This window comes from Mya arenaria, chromosome 15 (assembly GCF_026914265.1).
Source record: "Mya arenaria isolate MELC-2E11 chromosome 15, ASM2691426v1".
NCBI classification, from domain to species: Eukaryota; Metazoa; Mollusca; class Bivalvia; order Myida; family Myidae; genus Mya; species Mya arenaria.
Window position 1 is genome coordinate 12,944,275 of NC_069136.1, and position 27,360 is coordinate 12,971,634.

Below are 27,360 nucleotides of genomic sequence, written 5' to 3' on the forward strand. Positions count from 1 at the left end.
CTGTATCACCCCGCACCGTTTAATTAGTTGACAGGCAACGTATATAATTTGTTAATTTATGCTTTTATATGCATTGTCAACTGTTTCATGTAGTCTTTGGATTTTAGAGAGGCAGAAAATTTTAATATATGATAAACAGTATGTTGATGTGTTGAAGAATACAACAAATATTTGAAGTTTAACATAAACATGCATGATTTCGGACGTGTCATTAGTTTTCGGATGTATGTCAATTATTATTATTATCATTATTATTATTATTATTATTTTAATGTGGTGAAGATACAGCTGTACTGCTTAACATAGAAATCCTAAGCCGAGTGCCCATCTGTCACTGGGTGTTTCACCCCTTTTCTCGGTCAGCTGTACTGCTTAACATAGAAATCCTAAGCCGAGTGCCCATCTGTCACTGGGTGTTTCACCCCTTTTCTCGGTATACTTCTAGATGGCGGGGCAGGTAGTGGTAATCAGTCACTACCTCGTCTATGTTGGCTTCCAAGTCAGTTCACTGCGTTGTAGCCAGAGCCAACTGGACGCCCTCTCTGCGGCTCTCCTAAGAGCATGGACGGCGTTCTTTCTGACTTGTCCCTTGATGCCCACAGCTCAAAGCATTTCTTTGATTTTCCCAGTTATCCATGACTCTATAACTGGCAAACTAATAGGGCTATTACAGAGTCATAGAAGCCTAATCTTCCTAAATGGCCGTCAGCAAGTCTTTTGACGATTTTTTTACTAGGCCTAAAAAAACAAAAACATTTGGTTCGGGTTACCCGACCCTACCTAAGAAATAGGCGCCGACCCTAACGTTTTTATACCGTTTTTATAGTCAGTTTTAAAAACAAATGAAAAACTAAAAAAAAAAAATTTCAATATGTAGTTTAAAACCTTGAATGCTTTATACAGAAGATTTCTTTAACACCATTCTTCAGTGATGAAAATTATATTCTTATATAAAGCCCAATAAAAATATATATATATATATATTTTTTTTTAAAGCCTACCGTCCCTACCTATTTTTGAAAAGGATGTTACCCTTACCAAACCTTCTTTTTTTAGACCCTATTGAGACGGGGATACATTAGAAATGTCAAAATCTTAAAAATATCCCTGAACGCTCAATATTGTAGCTACATTTTGGCAAACTTGTTTTCAATGGAAATATGTAGATCTTTCAACCTTTAAATAAATCTTATCACTTCATTTAAATCTTTATTTCCACTTTAATACTTTAGTTTATTATTATTTATTTTAGCTTGATAGTGCAAACAACAGCTGTAAGCTGATATGAGTCTTATTCTTGGGTAAAAACAAGAACTAACATTCTATTTAACCCTGAACGATTTTGGTAAGAGGCTGTCACCTGTACCACTAGACAATTGCTCCCTCTCAACTACGCTCACCCTTTTGATTTACTGGGGCATCTGATCTAATGTTCTGAGTATATATAACTTATTTGTATGTAAAGTTCAATACTTTGAAGCTAATTCAGACAATGTTTTTACACATATTTTCAGATAATTTGTAATGGCTGACTCATCACAGAAAGGAAGCAGTGATTGTCCAGAAAGAGATGCAAACTTCAATGATGTTCTCATTTTCTTGGCCAAGCACCAGTGGCTGTTTGATTTCAAACTCACCCACATCTTTGTGGATAAAATATGGGAACACATTCCAGATGAGGTCAAGACATAAGTGTTTCTTTTGCATTCAGTAATCAGTAAAAAGTACAGTTGTTTATATTTGATTTATGTACATATACGCCATACTACCCTATCAGTGGTTACTATAGCGACCTTATATACAAAAATATTTAATATATTTCTACAAAAGAATATATTGCAATTTCAATATACTTTTGAAAGTATTTCAACAAAATTTGGCTAAGATGGGACGTTGAGTAAACTTAAATTTGACAGTGTCTACCTATTTTTTGAATGGCCCTCGTACATACACATGTACTCTTTGCATACTTGTGGTAAGTTAAAGTGCCGTTACATAACCTGCTAGTGTCTCAAAACTGGCTACATATTCACACGCACATAAACAAGCATGCACACATGCACACTTACTATTTACTAACTCAAGCTATATGCAGGATCCTTTGAGCTTAATGTCCATAGTCTATGTACATGTTTATATTGAGGGCTCAGTGGATGATATTGTAACTGCATAAGGAAATGTAGGAGTCACATATGTTTAGTGCTTAGCCCTCACGTGCATACATCAAGAAGAATGTGACTACCCCTGTCTCTGTATGCAAATCACTGCCTTCCAAAACAATCCTAGGAAACACTGAAGTACAAATGTACACATTAAATGTTATATGATTGTACTTGTCTCTTACTTCAGTGGCTTGAGTTGTTCCAGACATTGCCAGTAGAAGATCTTGCAGGCATTCCAGATGGAATAATACAGGTATTGTAATCTTGTAGGTGTCAGACCTTATTGGCATTCCAGATGGAATAATACAGGTATGGTAACCTTGTAGGTGTCCGACCTTACAGGCAATCAGATGGCACAATACAGGTATGGTAATCTTGTAGGTGTCCGACCTTACAGTCAATCAGATGGCACAATACAGGTATGGTAATCTTGAAGGTATCAGGCCTAACAGGCATTCCAGATGAAACAATACAGGTATGGTAATCTTGTAGGTGTCAGACCTTACATGCATTCCAGATGTTACAATACAGGTATGGTACTATTGAATGTATCAGGCCTTACATGCATTCCAGATGAAACAATACAGGTATGGTAATATTGTAGATGTCAGACCTTACATGCATTACAGATGATACAATACAGGTATGGTAATCTTGTAGGTGTCAGACCTTACAGGTATTCCAGATGAAACAATACAGGTATGGTAATATTGTAGATGTCAGACCTTACAGGCATTCCAGGTGATACAGGTATGGTAATCTTGTAGGTGTCAAACCTTACAGGCATTCCAGATGAAACAATACAGGTATGGTAATATTGTAGATGTCAGACCTTACAGGCATTCCAGATGAAACAATACAGGTATGGTAATATTGTAGATGTCAGACTTTACAGGTATTCCAGATGAAACAATACAGGTATGGTAATATTGTAGATGTCAGACTTTACAGGCATTCCAGGTGATACAGGTATGGTAATCTTGTAGGTGTCAAACCTTACAGGCATTCGAGATGAAACAATACAGGTATGGTAATATTGTAGATGTCAGACCTTACAGGTATTCCAGATGAAACAATACAGGTATGGTAATATTGTAGATGTCAGACTTTACAGGCATTCCAGGTGATACAGGTATGGTAATCTTGTAGGTGTCAAACCTTACAGGCATTCCAGATGAAACAATACAGGTATGGTAATATTGTAGATGTCAGACCTTACAGGCATTCCAGGTGATACAGGTATGGTAATCTTGTAGGTGTCAGACCTTACAGGCATTCTAGGTGATACAATACAGGTATGGTAATATTGTAGGTGTCAGACCTTACATGCATTCCAGATGGAACAATACAGGTATGGTAGTCTTGTAGGTGTCAGAGCTTACTTGCATTCTAGGTGATACAATACAGGTATGGTAATATTGTAGGTGTCAGACCTTACAGGCATTCCAGATGGAACAATACAGGTATGGTAATCTTGTAGGTGTCAGACCTTCCAGGCATTCCAGATGAAACAATACAGGTATGGTAATCTTGTAGGTGTCAGACCTTACATGCATTCCAGATGGAACAATACAGGTATGGTAATATTGTAGGTGTCAGACCTTCCAGGCATTCCAGATGGAACAATACAGGTATGGTAATCTTGTAGGTGTCAGAGCTTACTGGCATTCTAGATGAAACAATACAGGTATGGTAATATTATAGGTGTCAGACCTTCCAGGCATTCCAGATGGAACAATACAGGTATGGTAATCTTGTAGGTGTCAGAGCTTACTGGCATTCCAGATGAAACAATACAGGTATGGTAATCTTGTAGGTGTCAGACCTTACATGCATTCCAGATGTTACAATACAGGTATGGTACTATTGAATGTATCAGGCCTTACATGCATTCCAGATGAATCAATACAGGTATGGTAATATTGTAGGTGTCAGACCTTCCAGGAATTCCAGATGAAACAATACAGGTATGGTAATCTTGTAGGTGTCAGATCTTATTGGAATTCTATGTGGAATAATACAGGTATGGAAATCTTGTAGGTGACAGGCCTTACAGACATTCCATATGGAACAATACAGGTATAGTTATCTTGAAGAAGTCAGATCTTACAGGCTACTTGCCTTAAGACCATTGCTCGACCATTTATAGGGACTTGTTATGCATGAAAGCTTGTACAATTTATGCACTCATATATGTTCAATGCAATTTTTTGTGTTGTTTTTTCAGGAAGGATGGCCAGTGTCACTGAAAGAGTTTGCGACAACTTGCTTACAGTTCTCATTGAAACGAGAACAAACTACAGACTTCCCGCAATGCCTAGATCAAAGAAAAACAAAACAATTTCAGACAAAACCCATTGAAAGTGAAAATGTGATAGAAAAAGTCCAGCTAGGTAGTAAGATGTGTAAAAGGAAAGCCACATGTAGACCTCTAGATCCTGGTGATATTCCCAAGGAAATAAAAAATGGGATGGCACCAAAGAAGCTGCATGAGGTGTGTCACATGACCAGCTTGGTTGCTACGCTAACTCAGAAAACAGGAAATGATGTCATTGTGGATGTGGGCTCAGGACTGGTAATATTATTTTGAGGTTTTATTCATTTTAAGATAAATGCATTGCTGGCACCTGGTACTTCAATTCTGTTAATTTTGTTTACATTTCTTTTATAGTTTAGATGTGATGGTCATTCTGAATATACGTTTTATTGACACTAACTTTATACATTTTTAGCTGAGCCAAAAAAAAATCCAGGCATGCAGTGGATTAATTTTAATAATTATAATAATTTTAATATAGAGTCATTGGTGCCATCAACACATGTATCATATGATAGCCTTTTTTCAAAATAACATTTCTAAAAAGTTCTACTTCCTTGTTTGAAACTAAAAGGTATATTGGTCTGTTTAGGCAAATGTCATTTAATTTTGTAAGTAAAACATTCAACTTGATTTTTTGCCACTTACTTGTAGTTGATATTTAACTTAAATTCTTGATAGTAATGATTCTTTGCTCAATGATAAGGTGACCACATAATCTCCATGGATATGATGGCAAGGGCACAGTCTCATATCTGAGTCTGAGTCCAGACTCTGAAAAGCACTTTCATTAAATTATATAGAATCACTTTTATTTCATTGGTTTTTACAAAAAATGAATGGAAAAAACTGTACCATTTCAAATACCGGTAGTAATAAAAGTCAGCAAAGTCCATATTCCATAATCAATGCTCAAGTTGAAGGAAAGTTACAAAATGAAATGAAGATTTGCAGTTAAGCCACTTGAGATTGAACTCACACTTGAGTTTTTTTGCAATCATGGCCCGTGGTGCTCATTTTTGTTAACTTGTACATGTATGTTGCCAGGGATACCTAGGCCAGGTACTACATCATTACTGGGGGTTTCCCGTACTTGGCTTGGAGAGCAAGCATTGTCACTCCACTGGGGCAGACAAACGGACAGCAAAATTGGGTAATGATGTACAGTAATCAAAACTTGGATTTTATTTACCAAGCCTGAATACTTATTTGTTAAGTATATATTTTGAGTACTTACTTATTTTTATGTTAAAATTATAACTAGTGTTTTTTGGCTTGCAGGTTTGTATGAAACTGCATGCTTAAATATCAATCAAATTGTGAATAGACAAGCGCTTATGGAATTTGTTGTCATACATTTCAAACCTTTGATTTAAAATCCACCATTGTCTATTTAATTGCAAAGATATCATGCTTACCATCATGGGAGGCATGGTATACATCTGACCCTCGGTAATCAGTTTTGGAGAAACCAGGAGCACCCTGACCATACCCACTGACCACAAACTAGTCGCATACACCCAGGTCGGGAATCAAACCCGCGGATGCCTGACTACAAAGCCAGTCCACTAACCAGGGGTTTCATAACCTGAAATTTTCTTTTTGATGATGTCATTCATATACTAAATTAAAGATAAAATGTGTTGGAATAGTTAAAGAACATAATTAAGTCAAAGGACCAATTTTAAAAATATTCTATTCTTTACCTGAGGTCTCATTATCAATCGATATGGAAATCACAAAAACAACTACACATAGAATTCCTCATTCTCATTGGACTATGGTACATCTTGAAGGAAAATGGTTGTTAAATATATCTTCTTATTTCAGATGAATGCCCGTATCTCAGCAATGTGACATGTGAGCTAACTCCAGATGAACAGTCGAAGGCAGAGTTCTCTGACCTGTTCCATGAATGGTATTCTAAGATAAGGGAATTCAAATGTGTTTGCTCTAAAAGTTCATATACTAAATTGAAAGAAAGTGACAACTGTTGTAGAAAAGAATGCTCAAATATCCCTGAACTTTGTGATTCTTCCCCGTATAGTTCGGGGAATGACAAAAATTGCAGTAATTGTTGTAACAAATTGTCCTCAAAACATTGTGATTTGTTGCCAGATAGTTCAGGGACTGCTAGTGAGGAAGTTGGCAAAAAAAACCCAGAAGACCTCTTAGTGAGCAGCTCTGATATAAATGGTGCAACACAGAAAAGTACTAAGTCTGCAGAAAATTGTGAAAACAATGAACATTTTTTTGTTGATATTCAAAAAGATTCTCCATACTGTACCATGCACAATAACCACAGTTGTCCTGGTAACTGTCATCATGGCAACAGTTGTCATGGAAACAATTCTGATGAGGCCCAGGTGTGCATGATAGGACTCCATTGTTGTGGGGACCTAACGCCGACAATGCTAGAACATTTTGTGAACACCGACTGGATAACCTCCCTTGTTTGTGTCAGCTGCTGCTACCATCGCATGGAATACGCTGGTGAGATACTGTAATCTTTTGCTTTTTCGTTATGTTATTGAATACGGGTATAAAGGGCTTATCACTTCAAGGTACTTGTGTTAGACTTTTTTTAGTCCATGTCGCACGAGATTGTTCAAGACTAAAGGAATTTGGAAGTGAAAAAATCTCAAAGATCAACTGACAAACATAATATTATTTTCATTTCATACCTAAACAGTATATATATTTTTTTTAATTAATTTGAAATTTGACCAAAAAAATGCCTTTTACTTTCGTGTAGTATTGTAAAAGCAGATTTGCGCATGCGATTTTTGGGCTACTGTGTGGAAAGCTACTGTGTGTCCTTATCATATGTTTTATCATATGTTTAAATCTCGCAATAGATTAGAGAGAAGCTTAAAAGGTATGAAATCAACTCATTTTTCATGTTAGTATTAGAATCGTAAATGTTTAATTCATGCAATACAGTAGACCAAAGTTTAACAGGTATGAAATAAAAAAAAATCTGAGTGTTAAGAATATGATATGCAAGTTGTACCTGTACAGTTATCGCCCTATATCCATCATCCTCTAAACTGATGTAATAAAAACCTAACAAGTGGTCTTTTTCAGATGAACTGGAATTACATAGAAAGTTCCCCCTCAGCTCTGGTCTGAAAAAGTCACTTGGGAACATTCAGAGTGTTTATCCCAGGTTCCGGTTATCTCCTTTTGCAACAAGGCTTGCCGCTCAAGAAACAAGGTTAGAAGTTAAAGCTTGGTAAATGAAAGTTATGGACCTGTAAAAAAGCCTTCTTTATTCTACCCAAATATGAACATGTTTGGTCTAAAATTTCAACATGACAGAGCAATAATTCACCCTGATAACCATATATTGCTAAAAAGCTTGGGTTATAAACTTTCCAAAGGTCAGCATTAGAACAAAAGTTACATTTTTTAACGCTATGATTTTACCCTTAAACATACATACCATTCTGACAGCATGCTGAGCATGATTTTGGCGTAGGAATACACGGCCACAAGGTTTATATTACTGAATGATTTAGACACAAAATAATGCAAAACATTTGAACCACTACTAAAACGTGTAATTTTACATAAAGATTATAACTGGGAAACTTTTCAAAGAGAAGCATTATTGTTTATTATCTAATTTACACAATGTAGCCCTGAGTAGTCACTTCTGAATTGGCGTTATCTGCCCTGAAATAATAAAATGTACAGGTAGATTCTAATACTTTGTAATAAACCCATCATCAAATTGGGTCATGTCTTTATAAAGTCTCAAGCCTAAGTTCAGACTAAACACTCAAAACTGCAAATCTTGATTCCATTATAACTTACCATTCAGCAGAAAATTGATGGTGAAACATGCTGAATTGTATAACTATTTGACAGTTGTAAAAATATTTATATTTATTTTGTAAGAAGAGTGGAATAGAGCTGATGTTCTGTCGTTCAATAAAGTTTTAAGTCTAGACTCGGACTCGGGACTGTTCGTAATTATCTGCCAGGCCTCCTCCCTTGGGGATGATAGTGTTGCAGCATGTAACCAAGATGTTAAAGCACTCACCCTTTTCAGCCTCCATTTAAGAGGGACTGGTCCCTCTTTGGTCTCTCTTCTTGATTGTGTAAAGGATTAGACACATTCATCGTTGTTACACAACCACTTTTCAGTTCTAAATTAACCTTTAAAATTTCACACCACAGGACATCTGATGAGGTAAGTCTGGTATGCCCCCAATGTGCAAAAGGCTTATGAACTCTTAAAGAAGAAGAAACATAAGCTTATGCATTAATAAGTATCACTTGTGTCTGATATGACCATTTTTTTCATGTTGCTTGGGTAAAAACTGGTACTAATGCTGATTTGTCAAAATTGTTAAAAACATTGAATCCCAGGTGTACCCAAGCAAAATTATGTTAATTTTTTGCTGAGATTGTTCTCAGAGTACATATATTTTAAAGTTTACTCAAACGTTTTTATATATAAGTGTATCTATGCTACATATATCTTTAAGGCTGAGTTTTAACCTTCTTTAAGTGGGATGCAAAGCTGGTGATTCATATGCTTAAACTAGGCTTGTAATAGTACCTGTCTCCTTCATAGGGCACGGTGGCGCGACCAGACACCAACAGACCACAAAACCCACACACTTCATGTGGCATACAGGACCATACTGGAAATCTGCTTCAATACTGGTAACATATATCAATGCATGTTAGACGAGTCTTAATAGATATGGATTAACTTTAGGTAGTATTGAGCTTTTTTGGTTAAATAATTGTTACTACACCTACTACTCATGTTTTTGAAATTTTGAAATTAATTCAGTGCCAGTGTATGACTTCACACATGAGAGTAATGGTTAAAGTCAATGTTTTGTAACATGTTGCCAAAGACAACGTTCTATAAATGGCGTTCGCTTAAGGGCTGTTTAAAAAAAAAATGGCACCAGAGGCTGAAAAAATACTCAATTTTTAAGGTCTTTACATCACTTCATTTAACATATCCAAATGATCTACAATTATCAAAATCTACAAAAATGCAAATGATCTAGTGAAAACAACCAATATAAATTTTTAGAACTTTTAATGAACTTGATCAAGGAAAAACATGTGAATTACTTGATTAGCTAATATATCAGCAAAACTACTTTAACAGTAAACAAAGATGGTTTTGAGTTTCAGTGGCAGAGATGTTGGACATAATTTAACACCTTCGAAACACCTGTATGTCCAATTTTGAACTTAAAATATGTTTATTCATTATAAAATTGTGTTTTTTTCGCAATGTGTGTACACAAAAGTTTATGCCTTGGTTAAAATAATAGCCAGATTTAAATATTAATATCCAAAATGTTTATTTGAATGACACTTTAGGACTATCTGAAAGTTTCAGAACATTTAATCACAGTTTAAATTTTTGCTGCCACAATTTATTAACATATCTCAATTGGCAGAAACGTTGCACTCCTGACAAAAAAATGTAAGAAACTGCACTATAACACATTTTTCATTAAAACTTCACATGTATGTGCATCAGCCTATGATGATCTTCATTAAAATTCAATCATATTTGTTAAAATAGTGTTAAGACAATACACATTATTGTTTAAGCTTTTTATTCTGAAAGGGAATAAATTTGATTGGAATTACGTGAAAAAAATGTTCACTCATCATTTACTATGAATAAGTTCTGAATAAAACATACAAAGTGTCATCAGATCATTCTGTTATGATGGTATTCATAAAGAAAAAAAATCTGGAAACAACACTAAACAACTTTTGCTTCTAGAAACTGTGCGAGTATATCTTTCCATATTTCCTTGTAAGCTTTACCCTTTGTCCTTGACTTGTTTAACTGTTCTTTTTTCTGTTTATGTATCTGTTTAGCACTTGACTATCAAGTTGTAAATCCATGGTGGAAAATGCCAGCTTCTTCTCAACATCTGACACCTGATTTCTTGGTCTTCCAACTTTCTTAAAGTTCAATACTGACTCACAGTTCTCTTTTGCTTTATCACTGCTTTCTCCTAGCAGCTTAGACTTTCTTCTTGGGGTGGCTGTTTTGATTAGGTGTCAAATAGTTTTTGCCCATGCTCTTGGACTTGGGTGTTTGCCTGCACGCTCAGCTCTCTTTCTAATACTAAATCTGTCTGCTGCTTTATAGACTAGACTGCCACATTTGGTTTTCATTGGAAGTCTTACAAGTGTGTATTGGTGTCTGCTTTTTAGTCTTCTCTTCTGTTTTAGCTTTCATTTTGCGGCTTACTTTCTGCCATCATCTGATATCTGACTTAGTTTTTGCATCATAAGTAGGATTCAATAGAGTTTTTTTGTTTTATTTCTTCTTTATACTTTGGTTTTCCTCTTCCTTTCTGTCTTTCATTTTTTTTAAATTTCACTGTCTTCTTTCAGTCCATCTCGGAATCTCTGGAATCTCTCTGTTGAGGCATTTGTTTGTATTTTGGTATGTGTCTTTACTTTTATTTGTTATCTCCTTATGACAGGTAAATCAACAATAAGTCTCTCCATTATTTAAAGTCAAAATATTTCTTCAGACAACACTAGAGACACTGCATCATATAGTGTCAGATATTGGAGGGATAGTAGTTCACAATGTACATTTTATGGCCTGAACTCAAAGTTTACATGTATTGCTTTGCATTTCACATTTTAAATCTCAAGAAAAATATTTGCACTAGAAATTTTAGCCTTTCTTTTGAAAAGTTTCCTTAATTATTTGTGTGATTTATTTTTATAGTATGTTTGTTCATTGCCATGGTTTTACAAGATAACTACAATTACTAGCATTTTGAGGGAAAATCAGCTTAAGTTAAGATGTTGAACTAATGAACAAAGTTGGATTTTAACTGATAAATGAAGTATTTTCTTAATAAGAGCTATTCAAATTATCCATGTTATTGGAAATGTCCCAAATATCTGTTGCACTCCTGACATTTTCGCTAAGTTTTTTTCAAATAACTTTTTTTTGGCCTGACATATTCAAACCAAACTTTGCAAAGTAGTGCAAGAAGTTTGTACATAAATGAAAAACAGTGAAATGTGCATATTGCTTATCAAGAAATAAATATACAATAGAAAAACTTAATGGTGCCATTTTTTTTGAAACAGCCCCTAAGTGTAAAGTGATGTAATTTATCAGCATGATAGTTATAGCATGGTTAAGCTATGATGACATTCTAGTTATTAACCAGTTGCAATGCAATGCCAGATTGGAGCCAGATAAACAACTTGTTGTGGTTGTCTGGCAAAGTTTTTTACCGTTGTATTATGCAACTGCTTTTAACCACAAGAACTTAAAATGACACATGCTACCAGCTATCTTCTTTCAGGATAAACAATTTGGTAGTTTAATTCTATCATATGCTCTTTGGTTATTTAACCCTTTGCATGCTGGGTAAATTGTCGTCTGCTCAAAAATGTCGTCTGGTTTATTCTAAATTTCTTTCAATTTACTTAAAACTTTGGGCATATATTGACTGATTGGCAAACAGCTTGGAACCTGACCAGGCGCCGAGTTACTCGGCGTCTGGTCTGGTTCCAAGCTGTTTGCAAAGCCTTTAAAATTGCCATCAGCAGCCAAAGGGTTAAAGAGATTTATTGGTGGAATAAAAATAATATGCCTCTGTTTCAAACAGTCAAAGTATCAAGATGAAATGCTTTAATGTTGTGAAATTTTAGTCTGATCTCGCATCTGAATTAAACATCAGCGCACACAGAACTGGGACACAATTTAAGTGACATCATTTCTTAATGTGTAAGATAGCAATCAGTTTCACCTTGTGAACACCAAAAGTAAGAATTTCACTAGCACCTATGCTTTTTGGGCTCACTCAGTTAAATATATTACAATCTTATACTAAAAAACAAAAAAAATATCATCTCTCGCACTATCATCATCATCATATCAAATTTAAAAATGCTATGAATTTTAAGCCACTAAATCCTTTGCTATTTCAGGGCCATTTTATTTGAAGAAGACAGCTAGGAAACTGGCGCATAAAGCTGATTTCTCTTCCTTCGAGACGTATATCAAGGCTGTGGCTACACATATAGAAATACAAGGTCAGTACCTTTAAAGCTACCTGATGTACTATTAAAGGGACTAGACACCAGATGACACAATATCAAGTGAAAAAGAAAAAGATTGATAACATTGTGAACAACACATTGAATCTTACTTACTGATCCCATCATGCTTATGACACATGTATCTTTGCAGTTTTTGCTTATATTTCCTGTATAAAGTGAATTCCAGTTAATATGAAAAAGCATCAGTATTTCTATCCGTACTAATCATGTGACTCTCACATTTTTAAACTGGCAAACCATTATGCACTATTTTAAATCGGGTAACATCTGCAGAGACAGCAACAAAATACTATTTTAATCATGTAAAATGATGTATTATCGGCCTCATACTATTGGAAATAATGCGTTTGCCAATTTTTGGACCATCTGGTGTTTAGCCCCTTGAAGTTTGTCATTTCATCATGCAGTCGTTCAATGCCAAAAAGCTTGTTTGTAAATTTGTTTCTATGTTATGTTTACATATTCTTTCAGGGCCATTTAGGGTTAAATTCTATAACAAAACCTCCAAAACTGCACAGCAGGATATTGAGATCAGAGATCTGATAAGACAATTAGGCAATTAGATTAAGATCAATACACAGAGGTTGTGTACAATACATGTTTGTTTGTTTGTTGTTGTTTTTGGGGGGAGGGGGTCACTTATAGAAGGATTAAACTAGGCCTTTAAGTGTTTATATATTCTGTGTAAATATGTTGAAACTCACTAGTGGCACTAGGAAAAATGGCCTATCCCCAATACCACAAATAAACACTCAAAATATTAAGCCAAATCTCAGTCTCAACTTATTTTACCATATTAGAGCATAGTTTGTATGTGATAAACTTTTTAGAAGCTCATTTTTTCATAGATAGTGTTGAATTTTTTTTTAATGTTCTTAATTTGTAATTGCTCAACCCCGACGAGAGTGCGTCAACACCCTCCAACCGACCCCGTCTTAGCTTCATGGTTCCAAAGACGACCAAGACGGCTAACGACGAGCTGCGTCGGTACCGGCACGAACCTTCCGACGAGGAGGCCACTCCACTTGCATGATGGAAAAAGAACGAGGGACGCTTTCCTCGCGTTGCACATGTTGCTCGCCAACTGCTTGGGATACCTGCGACGTCTGTGCCATCAGAAAGAATTTTCTCCTGCGCCGGACTCATTGTTAACAAACTTAGAAACAGACTGTCATGTGATCTTGTTGATAAGATAATATTTCTGAATAAGAACAAGGCCATCATATGTGATGATTTTATTGATGAGTGATTTCATTGAATTGTATGTGCTTGTTATGTGCTTGTTATGTGCTAGATATGTATTTCATATGTCGATGTAATAATATTCGACACGCTGCTATGTATTGTATTGTATTACGATAACACTAGAAACATTCGACAGATAAAGAAAAGGGTATCGTGGTTTATAACTAAAATTAATAGATAACTATAACTTTTTAAAGATTCAATTTTTATCGAATATTCGAATATTCGATCGAAAGAATTACCGAATATTCGAATATCGATTTTGCCATTCGTTTGCATTCCTAGAAAATACCATATCACAGTAGAAAATATGCGTATGTTTACTATGACAATAGGTACATGACAGTCCTCTTATTAGATAATGCCAAATTTTTTTCCCATGATTGACTAAAAAAATAAAAGCAAAAGTGTTTGATTTAACATGGGGCTACAGTTAATTGATAGTTTGATTGGCATTTACCAACCCACATGTGTATGAAGGTCAGTAGGAAGGTTAATCTGTAGGTAGGTGGGTGAATGGGTTGGTGGTTTGTGAGGACGAGAAAGGGCAGGGCAGGGCAGGGTAGGTTTGTAGTTTTTGTTTTCAGTTTCTTATTACTCTTTTAATAAATCCTTTCAGAAAAGAATCAAAACAATATTATGACCATCAGAGAGACTAAAAATAAATTGGTTCATGAGTATTTTTGTGAGTTGGTAGAGATTTGTCAATTTGTTGTTGCTTTTTGGTTACTTTTTATTTCGTTTTTTTCAGAAGGCTCAAGTGTTCGAGACTTTGAGACTTCCATGCTGAAGCTGTGTGAGAGCTACAAACAGTATTTCTGCCTTATTGAGCCAGTTACTGTGAGTAACTAAGCATTTTTTGGAAATATATCCAGGCCTTCCAGCGTTCCTACTTTTTCCTACTTTTCCTACTTTTTCCTACTTTTTTAACAGCTTCCCACTTTTTCCTACTTTTTTCTAAAAAACTCCTACTATTCCTACTTCTTTGAAAATAAAGTCCGCAAAAATATTAAAGTTTGATCATTGTGCTAGTTTTATTTGCAGAAAATTAACTAAAGATGTCAAACTGGCTGGTTTCTGTTGTTGAAAGGTGTGGCAACATGTTCCACTTTGACATGCATCATCTTTCGTAATAAAGGCTGAGGGATGATGGCCACACAGTTCAGCAACAGAAACCGACCAAGCATCATTCACTAAAATATTCAATGTGGCATATAGAAGGATATGATTTTGCATTCAAAACATCTCCTCTAGGTAAGTTATTTGGCTATTAATAATTACATATTTAACCAAAAATATTCCTTCTTTTCCTACTTTTTTGTAAAAAATATTCCTACTATTTCCTTCTATTCTGTCAGAAAACCTCCTACTTTTTTCCTACTTTTTTGTTAGTGGCTGCTGGAAGGCCTGTAAATCATAATTTCTTCCAATACATGTTAAGGACACTCTCACTATTTGTAGGGTGAGACATTGAAAAATTGCGTTTGTCTGTCTGTTGTTTGCAGTTTGTGTCAGCAATAACTTTGTTATGATTGAATGGATTTGGTTTAACGTTTGCGGAATTGTAGAACACCATGGGAAAGTGTGTTGCATATAAAACCCATACTCTTATTTCAAAGGTCAAGGCCCACTTGGAGATCAATATGGACTTCGTAGCCTACCTTAATGTCCAGGCCATAAGCTTGTAATTATTAAAGGAAATCCAATTAACTTCACATAATTGTACAGCACCGTGGTAAGTTGTGTCAAGCATAGAATTTTTCCTCTTATCTCAAGTTCAAGGTCATGCTTTAAAGTCATGCTGCAGACTAGAGATTTCATAGCAATGTCTTGAAGCTTTAACCTTTTGAAGTGAAAATTGATTCCATTGGAATGTGCGTCATGCATGAGGATTATGCTCTCATCTCAAAGGTCATGGTCATATTTGGAGGTCAATGTTGCATAATATATATGTTTTTTTAGCAATTCAATCAGTCTTCACAGATTTGTATTTTATTTTTTTTGCATTTAAAGGCATTTGTTCAAATAAATTTGGTTTTAATAAAAAAACAAAATCCACATTATATTTTTGTATATGTTTATATATACTGACATCCATTTGAAAAGGCCCAATTGGGGTTATTTGCCAGGTTTTTGCGACAGCTCTTGTTTATAGTCTGCGATCTTAACAGTGCTTACATGATCTCAAACAATAGGGTGGTGGAGCTTTTCAGTCAATTATTAAAGGCAGAGTTATGTGCCTTGCTACACATGTGCACTGTCTTTAGTAACTTATATATGTACCAAGTTTCATGTGAATGTCTTGAATGTCAATGATTACTCTTATTATGGCAAAGGTTGAAGATTTGTGTGCGTCAATGCCAACTTGCTATTATGGCAATACTTAAACTTTCCTAGAAAAACAGACAAGCAGGAAGATGCCTTAAATCACTCTTGGACATGGTACCTGTCATTTTATGTCTACAGGAAAAAAAAGCTGTTATCATTACCAGTAGATGTGCAATACAATGAACAAGTAGGCTACAATACACCAACTTACTTATTAATTTGCTAGTTCTTAAGACAATCAATACGCACCATGTTTATTATGGAAATTAAAATGATATTATGATTTCCACTAGGGATAATCAGTTTTTGAAAATCCTTATCGATTATTGCTGATTCCAGGAGAAAACGATGGATTTGCGATAGTACTCCATCATCATTTTTATTTCAGCTGTCAATAATGATTCATTTTGAACAAAATAATTATATAATTTAATCACAATGAAAACAAATATGGTAAGAGATTTTATTTATACATGTACAAGAACACTCAAAGATTTTTTGACAGAAAACTTATATTATATAACTGATATTTTAATTGTACTATAATGCAATTTCTTCAAACCCAGTGTCGAGATTTTCTGACAATGAAGGATGAATAAGCACTTTTGTAGAGTGATCAGTATCATTGAAATCACTCTTGTCGGAAAGTTTAGAAATCGGCCCACGGCTGAATTGGGAATCAGGATTTATAGACGGTTTGTTTTTTGAGCATATTTTTTTATCCATGTCAATTATTCGAAGTTCGATGTCACATCCTTGCTTGTAAAATGGAGGCCGGTAACCAGCATTTAAAGATTTGATATGCTTTCTCTGGTGTATGCTGGATCTCATGGATTTGTAGGAACGCCTAATGTGTGCAAGACAGTTCCGATAACCTGTTTGCACGACTTTAAGCCGAACTGCGTATATTATTGGATCGGCAGTGCAGTTGACTAATTGTAGAATTTGTAGGTGCTTGGTTATAACTAAGAACTTGCTAATGAGTTTGTACGCAATTTCCTTGTTGAATTGAATTTGAGATACCATAATTATCTGGAATATACAGTTTGGTAACCAACCAATCATAAATGCGCCTACAATGACTAATGATGTTATCATAGCTTTATGGTTGTGGATCGGATATTTCGTTACTAGCCTGGCTTGTATTTTTTTCACTTCAAAAAATACCATTGTGTAAATAACGACAATCATGAAAAGGCAGATAATGGTTACTGCAAATATAAGCATTTCACCCTGATACCGGTCATACATGATATATTCACAGAAATTAAACAGTTCATGTCTTTTGTATCCGATAAAACCAATAAATAAGTTAGAAAGTCCTCCAACTGTAGCTATAATCCACAGTAAACTTATGAACAAGTAGCCCCTTTTCTTTGACATAAGGTGGGTGTATCGCAAGGGCATCTTTATTGCAATGAAGTGGTTAAGTGCCATTGCTAAAAAGGTAAACAGTGCCATCAAAAGTGACATTATGTTCACTGAATTCACGCTGGCTAAGAAACACGCTTTTAATAGCCTGTCTTCCGGCCTTGTCACCCCTATTGCTAGTGGCATGTTGAATATCTTGTGTATGATGAGTAGAAGTATACTGAACACTATGAGAATATCTGACACAGCAAGGTTGATGATCAGCTTTAGATGCATTGTCCTTGACCCCCTTATGTGGCATGTGGCGATTATCGACACAATGTTAGTCAACAAGGCTAGGAAACACAATAGTATCATTACCATATACTCTGGTTCCTGAACCACATTCAAAGGCTGCCAAAATAAGGAGGTCTTGAGAAACTCCCTAGTTATGTTGCTGAGAGCATCAAGGTCAAGGTCACTGCTATTTAGTTGCTGGAGTAATGTTTCAATAGGATAGTTTCCGTAAGGAGTAAGGCTATTGTTTGGAATTTGAATTGATTGAAGAAAATCCGGTACAGTAGGAGATTTAACCCCTGACCTTGAACCATCCAGTGGAAGGTGAAGGTCGTTGAATGAATTGAAAGGTGATAAACTGTGGAATACAAGTTCTGATCCATTCTCAAGTTTGGAGGTTAACGGTGAGGTCATGGTCCTTGATTCATGGCTTCCCTTCACCTCTCTGTATCTATTTAATCACTTTTCACCAACTTTTTTGTCTCTCAAATATGTTTTACCACTTGAATGAACCACTATTTTTTCAAACTTTTTCTGGAAACGTCAATTCTGTATCTTTAATTTTTCCACTTCCTTCAAAGACTGAATACATGGATTTAGCCAGAAGTAGTTGGTTTGATGTTATTTTTGTGTTTTTTTTGGCGTGCAGTAACAGTTTCTGTATTCATTAAAAAGATCCAACAGTAATTGTTTACTCCTTATCAATATTTGGTTATTTTGTAGATGTTTTATTTTTCCATGCCAAATGTCACAATGTTTAAGAGCCATTATCTTCTTTTGCATTTGTAAATAGCTCTGTCATTTGTCAATCATTTGGAGCAGTTCATTGGAGCTAATTTTAACAGTTGTAACAGTTTTTATTACAAAATTATTTTTATCCAAAATCTCACTTGTATATTTCACAAAAATCGTGGAACACAATTGATATTGTTGTAAAAATGCACGCTATCCTTGACCATTCATTTATGAATGACTGTTGCTAGCTTTTTTCGTAATAAGTAATTTTATGAAGGACTGTCACGAGTTAAAGAGTAATTAATGGCTACATTATCGTATTTACAGAAAAGTTAGTTGACCTTTGTTCATGGCTATTTTTGGTCGACATCCCTCCTATTAATATTATATAAAGATTGTTTTTACACAGCTATGGACCATTAAAATCAGGGTCACTCGGATCAAATGTCATCATTTAGCTGATGATATGGTCTTGTCATTATGATTTATGTCCCTTGTTTCCCTTTTCATCTTAGACCATACCGCCGCCAACCCTAGTTATTGAAAAAATAAAAAAAAAAAAAAAAAAAAATAACACAATTTTTTATAAACTTAAACTGTCATTAATTTTTGACAGAAAAGAGCTCCATACAAACACCAAAATCAGAGATATAGTGCTATTTGCAAGAAAATGCCCTAGATGTAAAGTTTATTTAAATAAAATCAAATCCCTCTCTACCCTGCCTTATAATTTTGGGATTTTACACTAAACAAAATATTTAGGCCTGAGGCCATTTTTTTTATTAATTGGTTAACAGATTTTTTTGAAAAAAAGTCGGAGGGGTGGTGAGAAAAAAAAAAAAGGAATTCAGACAAGTTACTCATATTTTTTACAACACATGTATTTTTCATAGCGTTTTTGGCGAAACCCAAAACCCAAAGATCATAATATCAACAAACAGGAAAGACATGTTCATAGACACATATGAATGACATTTGAAATGCTTACCGGTTAAGTATGTTTTGATTTCTATGCAACACAATGTCTGCAATGCCATAATATTATGATAAATATTGACATGTTCAAATGCTCACTTTGTCATACACATATATGTTTGGCTTTACAGTCCAATGTTCTCTCCTACCAATTTCAGATTTAAATTAATGTAATCATGATATAAGAATTTTGTACACTTCCACCTTAAAATAATGTCACATAAAGTCAATATTATTACAAACTTTCAGTTTTAGCGTCACTTTTTGTTGATGTTTTTTGAAGCACATCCGGACTGCAAGAGTTTTCCTATTTGCAACACTATTTTCTCACATCGGCCTTATCGGAAAAAAAAATTTCTCAATTTTGTTTTTTTGAGTTTTCGAAATTTTTGGGCGGCGGATCCATTAACCAATTTATTAAAAAAAAGGCCTTATCTAACTTAGTCTTTTATGGACTGGGTTAAAGTTTAAGCTATCTGAGATTGGGTTTCCTTCTTTGTCTGATGAAATATTGAATAGGTTTGATACACAACTATCATGATCATACTTATGGTACACGTTGTGAGCCTGTGATATTAAACTAACAGATTCCCTTAAATGGTCCAAGTTTACTTTTAATTTCAATTTAGGAGAAAATAAGCAAAAAAATACACCAAAAAGGCACCGTTTCGGACTGGACTAGAAATTGTTCTTTGGGGGAGTACCCAGAAACACTTGCCAACACTTTAAACTATATAACTGTTTGGTCACTAGTGAGTGTGCAGGTAAAGAAGAGTTTGGTCACTAGTGAGTGTGCAGGTAAAGAAGTTACTCTACCTCAAAATCCTGGATCCGCTCCTGATATAAAGTATTTGATGATTAGTTTGGATTGTATATGTCATAAGCTGGGGTGCAGAGGTTTGGTAGTGGTATACATGTTAACATTGACAATACAAATATTTGGCTGAATGTTCAGAAGTAAGTTAAAGTCAACAACTTTATTAGTGAGATCGTTGTCAATTTTTCTGATGATGTGCTCATGGTTTTTAATGCTTAGCAGTTGTCATAAGTATTATTAGTAAATGCTGCAGTTCACTAGTGTAACCATTAAACTTTCAGAGCAGATTTGACAGGTTACAATGATGACATTAACAATGTTGTGAACCTTAACTATGTTGAAGAATTGGTCCATTGTGTAGCAGGGGATATAACCATGGCAATAACAATGCTGGAGTTATGTTTCTTGATCAACAAAATAAGGTTATTTAATTTTGATGTTAAAACATTTATCTCAATGAAGAACTTTCTAAGATGATTGTTTGTTTCATTGTAAGATCACGATATATTTCACCATGTGAGCACCAAAATATATAGTTCAAGAGTGCATTATATATATAGTGAAATATTCACTTTTGGTGTTCACAAGGTGAAATATATTGCTATTTTACTCTGAAACAAACAATTTTTCTTTTTATTATTTGCCTAATATTGGAGTTAAAAGTCATTCAATTACACTTTTATGAAAAATGTGCAAATTTGCATATATGCGTACCGAACGTCATTTTGGAAATGACGTTGTTGAAATTGTGTCCCAACCCTGTGCATGCTGATGTTTGAGTTGGAACTAAGAGCGCACTTTAATTTCAAAACAGTGAAAATACTAATCTCTATATACCACCAGAAAGCATATAATAAGATTTGTTTATGTGAAGTAATTAACTGGCAAGACCATTTTTTTTATTTATATGGAACCTACTTTTCAAACTGTACAAACAAATTATTTATTTCTTCCAACACAGAATTTGAGTCAAATTATAAACTTGCAAAAATGTTGGATTAATAAATGTTATGAGAAATGTTGTTTGTCCAGATAATATGTTGTGGCTGATGATAATTATAACACTCATTATAAAGGTCAGCTTGTAACTCATCCGTATATGTTTTTATAACAAGATTCGGGGTCACTCAGACGCCAAGGACTTCTGAGCCTGAACGTCCAATGTTGACCGGTCATTGTTATCAAAATCAAAGTACTGAAAGTACTGCTGGAAGGTGATTTATACTGCTTTATACACACATTACAAACCATTCAATTGAACATACATAACTGACTCGTGACAGGCCAAACGTGTGTCTTTTACGAGTGTTCCATTGAATGGTTTGTAACAAGTCCGAATGAAAAAGAATGTGACTTTGACGCTTTGTACCATGTTACTTTATAACCCAGAGTATAATTTTGTGGATGTTTCGTACCATAACCAATCGTACCAATATATTTAGCTCTACTGGCCAAAGGCCAGAAGACCTTATGTGATGGTAATGTGTACGTAGTATGTGCATCCGTGTGGCCGTGCGTCCGTGCGTTCGTGCGTCTGTAAACAGTTGCTTGTGAACACAATACAGTCTTCAGTTTTGATTGTATCTCAATGAAACTTGTACAGTATCTAGATATCCATTAGAGCTCGGTCCCTTTCGAAAACCAGCCAGATCCGCCCATGAATGCCTAGATTATGGGCCATGAAAGTTTTAAAGAAATGATTTCTATTTTTAGCCAGGTCTGCATGAGCGAATTCTATTTTTAGCCAAGTTTACATGTACATGTAAATTCAAGTCTAGAGTTAAGGGAGACAATTTGCAAGTCTAAGATTTTGAGAGACAATTTGCTTTTTGCTTCTGCAGTTGATTTTGTGAATTACTCGGCCTTGTTCTTGTTGAAAGCCCAAAGGCCTTTTTTTAGCTTTAAGTTCTGTAGTTTGCGCATTCATCTTAACAAAATTGGTTGTGAATGTTTAAGTTATGCACCTGGTGTCATTACTGGCCACACCCAGGGTTCACAGGTTTGGTAAACATAAATCTGGAAAGGTTTGAAAATCTTTTTGTGTGTTCGTGCATCCATCTCAGTACAATTGATTGTGAATGTTTGTTCAAATTGATCAATGTTGTCCTAGGATGCCCTTGACTTTGACCTTTTGACCAACTTTTTTTAACTTTTAAAACTACAGAAATTTTTACTACGAGTACAGTTTTGAAAGCATTTTTTTTTTTTTGTCAGATGACTTACTTGGCACATATTAAAATAGTTCATGCAACTAATCTGCTTATCTGAGCTCAGATGTTGAACGTGCTACGTTTTCAGGTAACCCAAACACAAAAAATAAACTATATGTCTGTTGCCTTTTACCCATACGTACATGCTCTGGATTGATATGACCACAAAAGCCATGCCAGTAGAGCATAGGCCCTTTAGGGCCTCTTGTTTGGATATCTTGCACATTGTTCACACCTTATTCATCAGCATATATAATGCCAGATTTAATTAGCTCTGAAAATATTTTTCATACCATTGTCATATTTCTTTACGCATCTTGAGGCAACATCGTGCCAAAAGACCCTCCAGTACTTACAGTTCTTGATTGATTAGGTTTGCAACTATTGACAAATGTGTGCTAACAAATTAAACCCCTGAAAACCTATGTTTTCATAACCTTTCCGAGCAAATAATCCATGTGTTTCCTGTCTATTTGTTTAAATACTCAGATGTCTCAAAGGTCAAGGATATTTTAAGTGGGCAGTGAGCTATCACTGGTCAGACATGGTCAGATCATAAGGCAATTTGATCATGTTCCTTTGACAAGTCTTAATCATGTTTTCAATCAGGATAATAAGGCATAGTATATGTTCAAAGACCAGGAATCTTTTAGGGCATACACTCATTTATAACACAAATGGTAGCTAAAATTATCCAAGTTTTTTACTTTTTATGTCAATATCGGAGAAAAAACTACACTCAAAATGCACCATTTCAGTCTAGAAATTGTTAAGAATTTCTTTATGAGAACCCCCCAAAACCCTACCAACATTTCAAACTAATTAAATATCTGTTCTGATGGATTGTCAAAAAGTTGTTCTCCTAAGTTACACCCCCCTCTAACATCAAATCCTGTAACTGCCCCTGAGTAGTATTTGTGAATGGTGGCCATCATAATGGTCTTATATATATAGTGACTAAAGACATCTAGATCTTGGACAAGTTTATGGTGGTTGTTTTTTTGCAACATAAAAATAGCATTGTATTAATTACAATGTATTTTCTTTCCCAATGAAAACCATAAACAATCCAGCTTTGAAAGAATAAATAGTATTTAGCTTTTTAACTTCAACAGTTTTTCAAAGGAAAAAATAAAGATGAGGTATTATCATAGCCTTGGTGTTATCGTAGTTTAAAAAGGTATCCTTGGACATAACTTAAAATCTTGTTGAATATTCACATAACACTGAATAGTTCACATAATACCAGTGACAATACACATACATGATTCAAGGCCAAAACTCAGGTTTCAATAATTGTAGAGTAATACCCATGGTTGACTCTATGGTTCTGTTTTTTTCACATTTGTTAGTGTTGGCATTATGGTTACAGCAATGTGGATATTTACACCGCCAGTTATATTGGGGGTGGGGTTGGGGGGTGGGGAGGAAGTATGGATTTGGGCTTGTCTGCCCATCTGTAAGGCTTTCCATATGTCTCAACATATTGCATCACAAGTACCACAAGTACCTCCAAAATTGTGAGAGCCACTGTCATGAATTTAACATTATCAGTGTTTTCAATAAGAACTTGCTGCCGGCCAAAATGGACGGTTCAAATGGCAATTGGGCTGGTTCAAATTTGGAAAACTAAATGAATTTTAAGTAGAATAAGTAAAAGCTGGTCGGTTACTTTACTATTTGAGATGGTTCAACCGAAACTAATTGAGAACCCTGACATTAATGAATGACCTAATCGGTATGCGAAATTGTGCACCTGAGGTTTTGTGTGTGGCTGCACCCAAGTGCAGAGTTATGGCCCTTGACTTAGTAAAAATATCGCCTTAAGAACATGCAATGCTTGTGTGGCATGCATTTCCAAAAGTACGAGAGCCAGACTCACGAATCTACACAGGAGTGTTAACCAGCATTCTGCATTGTGAAGTTGTGTTCCTGGGTTTTTGTGTTTGGCTTTGTCCGTCCCTTCGTCTGTCTGTCAGGCACAAACTATATTTGTCTCGCGCATACCTCACGTATTAGAGCCAGAGTCATGAAACTTTTCAGGAATGCTAACAAGCATGTGAATTTGTGCACCTTGGGTATATCATTTGGCTGCCTCCAATAAGAGCAGAGTTATGGCCCATGACTTAGTTCAAAATTGCATAAAAAGTATGGAATCTTGTGTCACCCTTATCTTGATAAGTATATGAGCCGGAGTCCTGAAACTTAAGAGGAACGCTCACCAGAATGTGAAGGTTTAAATCTGGTTTTGTTTGTGAGACATAATTAACAGAATTGTAATTTTAGGAAATAGAGCATGGGATTTATTGTTTCCCTTATCAAAGAAAGTGCCTGAGTCTGAAACCTTCACAAAAATGTTAACTGGCCCCAATTTCTCGAAACTTCTTGAGTCTCTTATAACAGGATTAAGCTAAGCCCACTATTTTTGTCTTTCAATATTTTGTGTTTTATATACTCCTTTAAATGTTTTCATACTTAAGATAGAAATTATCATTACGATTATCACAATAAACCATTTTTCATTTATGATTATGCACTATAAGTATGTATTTTTGCTTATTGATTTAAGCAACTTAAGCCTGTTAAGCTTAAGAAGTTTCGAGAAATTGGGGCTTGCATGTGATCTTAGTTTGCATTTTAAATTGTTCTGGTTGCAAAGTCAAGGTCACTGAACTATTTCAAATTAAACAATAGTGATTGAGTATGGTATACAGATATATTTTAAGCCACCATTCTTTCGTTGCGCAATTGGTAATTTTGATGCTGACGTGGGGGGGGGGGGGGGGGATTTAAATACACCCAAAATGGGAAAGTACCCCCAAACCTTCCTACCAACATATTAAACCAAATTTAATTCAGTTCTGAGGGAGGGGCCCAAGTTCAAAGGTTACGCCCTTAGGTTACGCCCACTCAAATGTCAAATCCTGGATCCACCCCTGATTAATTTACTATGGGCTTTTTTGGTAACAAAGGCAGTAAGTGGGGTCAGGGAAGGGGGGAGTATCTGTGTCCTATGGCCATATTTCCTTAAAATCAAATCTGGAAGAGCCTGCTTTGAAAGCTCAACATAAATGTTACAGTTTAAAATATCTGAAAACAATATCAAAATCTATCCCAAGAAATCACAAAGACCATTAACTATCTCTGATAAAAGAAATTCTGCATGAGACAATTCAGGATTGATTTATGGACATTTGAGACAATTTCCTTGGTAAATAAATATTTCTCTTGCGCATCAATTGCTTAAAAACTTGTACAGAACATTGTATTTTATTGTTTAAATTATATAGTTTAGAATGAGAGAAGATTGGATTCTAACGGTAATTACGTTTCCTCTGCATGCTTTTTGCTCCCATAAAGAAGTTAAATTGTCAACCTAATTATGAGCTTTCTCAAACCTAATAATTAACATTACAATTGAGTTGTTTCATTTAGGTGAAGAAATATTAAAGTGAATTGCTCATGTTTTTGGACCAAAAATAAGTTTTCCCGGTAATGCATCTGAAAACACTTATTTAATCATTATTTTACTCCATGATATCAAAATTGCACAAAAAAATACAGTTATAGCATAAAAAATGGATAATTTTCGCTGTTTTGAAATTATAACCCGCTCTCAGTTTCATATCAAACACCAGCACGCACAGGGCTTGGTAACAATTTCAACCATGTCATTTCCAAAATGATGCTGTGCGTGCATACAAATTGACGCGTTTTAAAAAAAAATGTTATTAAATGTCTTTTACGGTAATTCCAATTTTAGGCATATAATAAGAAGAGGAATTGTTCGTTTCAGTGTAGGTCATGAACTCCAAAAGTAAACATTTCACGAGTGGCATAGCCATGTGTGAAATTGAGCTTTTGGTGCTCACTCAATGAAATATATATAATAACTTAACACTAAAACAAGTAATTATCCTCTATAAATCTTGTAATCAGAATTTTCATTCTTTTACAGGCTCTGCAGTTCCTCCTTCAACCAGTGTTGGAATCCCTCATTGTACGTGACCGCCTTGCCTGGTTGGAAGAACAGGGTTACCATGGCAACGTTATCCCGGTCTTTGATGACTTTCTGTCTCCAAGAAACCTTGCTATTGTTGTGACAAAATCTTAAAAAATATTTATGTGTAAAATGTGCAAAAGTGACAGCATTATTTGTGTATTATCTGGATAAAAATCATTATGACTAAGGAATAATTGTCTTTTCAATCATGTATGAAGTGAAAGTTTTAAGATGACATACACAAGAATGATGAAAGGAAAAATAAAGGAAAAAATCTCTGTTGCAATTTGCCAGAAGGCTTATCAGAGTTATTCATAAGTGTATAATTCTGCTTTTTTCACGGAGAGCAACTTCTTTGTAGTTTATGAGACACCTTTTATGGGTATGGAAAAGAATACTGCAAAAAAATCCAGCAATTTGTTATCCATTTTCATATACCATAGGTAACCCTATATAGAAATTGTGATTTCTCTTCATAAAAACGTGATTTTCACTCTTCCGAAGGGAGAGCATATAGTTGCTGCTTTGTCTGTCTATCCGTCATCCTTCCCCAACTGTATTGGTAAAAATATTAGAAAATAAACTTAAGTTAAGAAACAACTTAAGAAGTTTGATGAATATGGCCCCTGCTGAATAATTTCTAAGGTGTGAGATTTTTTAAATTGACACAAATATGTACAACATGAAGCTGACAATGAAGCTCAATTGTTCCTGACACATAATTAAGATTAGCGTTTCACAGTCAAGGTCAGCGGGCCATATACTGCAAAGGTAAGATAAACATGTTGACTCCAACTCTTGAACCAATGAAAAGATTTTGAAAGGTT

The 27,360-nt window shown here is 35.0% G+C and overlaps 1 protein-coding gene across 3 annotated transcripts; it reads left to right on the forward strand.

Moving 5' to 3' along the window:
• The first annotated feature begins 6 nt into the window (after positions 1-6).
• On the forward strand, positions 7-27,012 carry LOC128218815 (methyltransferase-like protein 25B). 3 transcript variants are annotated; one of them, XM_052926530.1, is made up of 11 exons: positions 7-39; positions 1,515-1,680; positions 2,350-2,415; positions 4,390-4,737; positions 5,527-5,632; positions 6,310-6,972; positions 7,567-7,696; positions 9,065-9,156; positions 12,442-12,546; positions 14,570-14,658; positions 26,489-27,011. In XM_052926530.1, the coding sequence occupies exons 2-11, from the start codon at positions 1,525-1,527 to the stop codon at positions 26,642-26,644; spliced, it is 1,911 nt and encodes a 636-aa protein (XP_052782490.1). In that variant the 5' UTR covers positions 7-39; positions 1,515-1,524; the 3' UTR covers positions 26,645-27,011. The 3 variants fall into 3 exon arrangements, with proteins under 3 accessions (XP_052782490.1, XP_052782491.1, XP_052782489.1); XM_052926531.1 differs by having other exon boundaries at positions 18-138; positions 26,489-27,012; XM_052926529.1 differs by lacking the exon at positions 7-39 and adding an exon at positions 48-224.
• Positions 27,013-27,360: the final 348 nt, after the last annotated feature.